Genomic DNA, 3,820 nt, shown 5'->3' on the forward strand with positions numbered 1-3,820 from the left:
ATGATTTCACTGGGCATGTCCAGATTATGTCACCGGCGGCCTCACCCCATGCCACAGAGTCAGACGGTAGCATCCTGAGGTGGTAGACTGCACTACTCCAGTCTGTAGGTAGGGGGGGGGTGCATGTGGAAGAGAATTTTTGGCTGTGCCCCAGTTTAAAGTTACCTGCAACTGAACAAGTAGCACATGAAAGATAAAGAGTCCAACCTTTCCCCTGTTGAGCTAGTTTTCCAATTGCAAGGTTTTGGGGAGAGAGTTGCAGAGAGGAACATTAGAACTGTGATCAACGAACCTGCAATCTGAAACTAAAATGCCTCCTCCCTCCTCAGAACCACACTACCTCCGTCTCGTGCATAAGTAGACCGTGACTAAGACTGGTCCCCTAACGACACAAGAGCTGTTCCATGTTTCACCCACCAACAGGCAGAGAAAGCTGTTCGGGATCATAGGCGAGCACGCGAGGAGACTCACGCCACTGGCTGCCTTTCTCTGCTCATTGTTTACCACCCCTCCCTCCCCAACTCCTAAAGAAGATTAGCTACTCTGGAGAATAGCAACCATAATAATTATTATTATCATCATTTGGCAGTGTGTGTTGTATAGCCAGGAGATCCGAAGATTGTCTGGCAGCCTTAAGTTCTAACTCTTTTAGCATTATGCACCACTAGGTGGTGAGCTGGATTTATTGGGGGGGGGGGTTGAGAGAGCTCTGAGAGAGCTGTGACTGACCCAAGGTCACCCAGCTGGCTTCATGTGTAGGAGTTTGGAATCGAACCCAGTTCTCCAGATTAGAGTCCGCCGCTCTTAAACACTACACCACGCTGTCTCTCTCTACCAACTATATATTCAGGAGAATACCAACCACTCCTCAGTCTCCTGCTTCCCAATTTTAGTTTACTCTTCATTTTTAGGGAAGAGCACAGTCCACGCATGTCATGACATTGTCTGGATGGGAAGGGGTGCATTTTTAAAGGTCTCATCCGCATGCGCTGCAGCCTTTTCCTGCTGCCACCCCCAGCTGGCCCCCATGTTCCAGTATTCACCACCAAAGGGTGTTTTTGGAGGGCTTCGAAGAAAAATTAGATATTGAGATAGTGCTATAACTATATCGATAACAGCCAGCGCGGTGTAGAGAGTTAAAGTGTTGGACTAGGGAAACCCAGGTTTGAACCCCCCACTCTGCCACAGTCTAACCTACCTCTCAGGGTTGTTGTGAGGGTAAAGCAGAGGCGAGGAGAATGATGCAAGCTACTTTGGGCCCCCATTGGGGAGAAAGGTGGGATATAAAGTAAGTAAATAAATAAAATGACTGCAGGAAAGCATGCAGAAAACTTTGTGCGGAAGCTCCATTGCAGCTGGAGCAGCCCTGTAGCTAAGGACTTTTTAGGGAGGGGGCCTAGAGGGCCCCACCTAATCCAATCAAAGGCTCCAGGGTAAGGGCTGCAGTGGTCGCAGCTTCTCTCCCCCTCCCCTCCCACAAGGGCAAGCCTTCCCTGTGGAGCGTCCGGGTCTAGCTCCCTCCCTCCCCAAGGAGCCCCAGTGCCTCCTCCCGCAGCACAGCACCAGAGGAAATCACTGCCCTTGTCCTCCCTTGCCAACAGGCTGACAGGCAATCAGAGGGAGTTGGGGTAGGGAAGCCAAGGCTCAGGAAGGGGGCCCATAAAACTGTTAGGGGGCCGGGCCCCGTGGGCCCCGTGTTAGCTACGGGCCTGAGCTGGAGCCACGCGGGGAATTCTCCCCCTGCGGGAGAAGTGGTTATGATGTAAACAACAAGTGGACAAGAGATCCAATCAGAGCTGGTGTGACCCACTTCCTAAATAGCAGCAACCACGACCGGTTAACTGCCTACCTGGTGATAATTCAGCATCCTAAGCAGCTCCACTGCTTACCACAGCAAGACACTCACCCTCTTTCTGTTGGCAGAGTGTAGATATGCAGTAAAAGGGAACACAAGCCGTTTAAGGAATTAAGTCAGTTTGGCGTAGTGGTTAAGTGTGCGGACTCTAATCTGGGAGAACCGGGTTTGATTCCCCACTCCTCCACTTGCACTTGGCTGGATGACCTTGGGCAAGCCGTAGTTCTGATAAGAGCTGTTCTTGAAAAAGAGCAGTTTCTGTCAAGAGCTCTCTCAGCCCCACCTACCTCACAGGGGGTCTGTTGTGGGGAGGGGAAGGGAAAGGAGTTTGTAAGCCACTCTGAGACACCTTCGAGTAGTGAAGGGCTGGATATAAATCCAATCTCTTCTCTTCTTCTATGTCAGTTTTTAAAGAAGAGAACAAACTTCGTAAGAAAGAGTAGATAGAAAGAGACGTCCGACTGTCTAATTAGCTAGGAGGGAGTCAGTAATGAACAGTTCTCAGAAGGGGGGGAGGGGAACCTAACTGAGCCAATAAGAAGACAGGGAGGCGACTGTTCGAAAATAGTAGGAAATCTCTAACCTTGCTATGCTAACTAGTTGTCTCCTCTGCTGCCCCCTGCAGGATGTTCTTGTCATTTTCTTTATCTATGCACGATAGACCTTGCATATTCCAACACTTTCTAGAGTCCAAGTTTTGCAGTTCCCAACTTTCTGATGGATTCTTGCTCTGTGGCTTTATATGCTGGAGCCCTCCCCTTTGAAACCTTTCCGTGAATAATGGCATGATGTGGAATGGGGACCCCTTTCCCCCTGCCCTTCTCCGTGAGCAATTGATGCTTGTTGATTTAAGGCACCGGTTCATGATTCTGTCTAAGAGGGGTGGCAACAAATTTGGAGGTCCCACCAGATTCTTTGCACTCTGCTTTCCAGGCCATCCTGTCCCACATGAAGATAGAATGCAAGTGCCATGGGGTATCGGGCTCCTGCGAGGTCCGCACTTGCTGGAAGGTCATGTCCCCGTTCCGCAAAGTGGGCGGCATCCTGAGGGACAAGTTTGAAGGCGCCACCGAAGTGCATCCCAAACGCGTGGGCTCCCGGAAGCTGCTGGTGCCAAAGAGTTCCCACTTCAAGCCCTACGGCACTCATGACTTGGTCTACTTGGCGGCCAGCCCCGATTTCTGCAACTGGGACCCACACGGAGGGATCTTCGGCACCACGGGCCGTCACTGTAACCGGACTTCCGCCGCCCTGGACGGCTGCGAGCTGCTGTGCTGCGGGCGAGGCTTCCGCACAGCCCAGGCGGAGGTGGTCGAAAGGTGCAGCTGCAAGTTCCGCTGGTGCTGCGCGGTCAAGTGCAGACAGTGCCGGAACTTGGTGGAAGTGCACCGCTGCCGGTAGGAAGAGAGGCTTGCTGGGCAGAGAGATCCTGGGGCAGGGGCGGGGTGACAAGTGATTGACAGAAAGGTAAAGTGGGCGCTTCCTTTGGCAGGCTGCAAGAAGGGGGCTCTGGAGAATTCAGGGGCACACCTCTCCCCAGTGTAGCCACAGCAACATCCCTCAGGCAGAGAGGTTTCATGTTTGCTCTGTTTGGCTGGCACCATCATGGAAATAGTTTCAGGTGGGGTAGCCGTCTTGATTCGAAGCAGCAGAACAAAGTTTGAGTCCGGTGGCACCTTTAAGACCAACAAAGTTGAATGCTGGGTATAAGCTTTCGTGTGCATGCGCACTTCATCAGGCACCATATCTGAAGGAGTGCACATGCACGGTAGGGTCGCTATTCCCCAGTTGGTAGTGGGGGATCCCCTGTTTTGGGGGGTTTCCACCTACTGCCAGGAGGAAACCCCACCCCCATCAGTGGAAAGAAATGGAATGCACTGACGTAATGCAGCGATGCTCTTGTTATGGGGCAAAATTCTACGATTTGAGATTGCTCTTACCATAGAGTTTTGCCCAAAAAACGAG

The 3,820-nt window shown here is 51.8% G+C and overlaps 1 protein-coding gene across 1 annotated transcript; it reads left to right on the forward strand.

Annotated features, from left to right (window-relative positions):
- Positions 1-2,788: 2,788 nt before the first annotated feature.
- LOC107107014 (protein Wnt-4-like) lies at positions 2,789-3,256 on the forward strand (the record flags this gene model as incomplete). The annotated part of the gene is made up of 1 exon (XM_015407228.1): positions 2,789-3,256. A coding segment is annotated over one exon (468 nt), but the record flags the coding sequence as incomplete, so codon positions are not given.
- Positions 3,257-3,820: the final 564 nt, after the last annotated feature.

This window comes from Gekko japonicus, unplaced genomic scaffold (genome assembly GCF_001447785.1).
Source record: "Gekko japonicus isolate JY-2015 unplaced genomic scaffold, Gekko_japonicus_V1.1 scaffold8503, whole genome shotgun sequence".
Lineage (NCBI taxonomy): Eukaryota > Metazoa > Chordata > Lepidosauria > Squamata > Gekkonidae > Gekko > Gekko japonicus.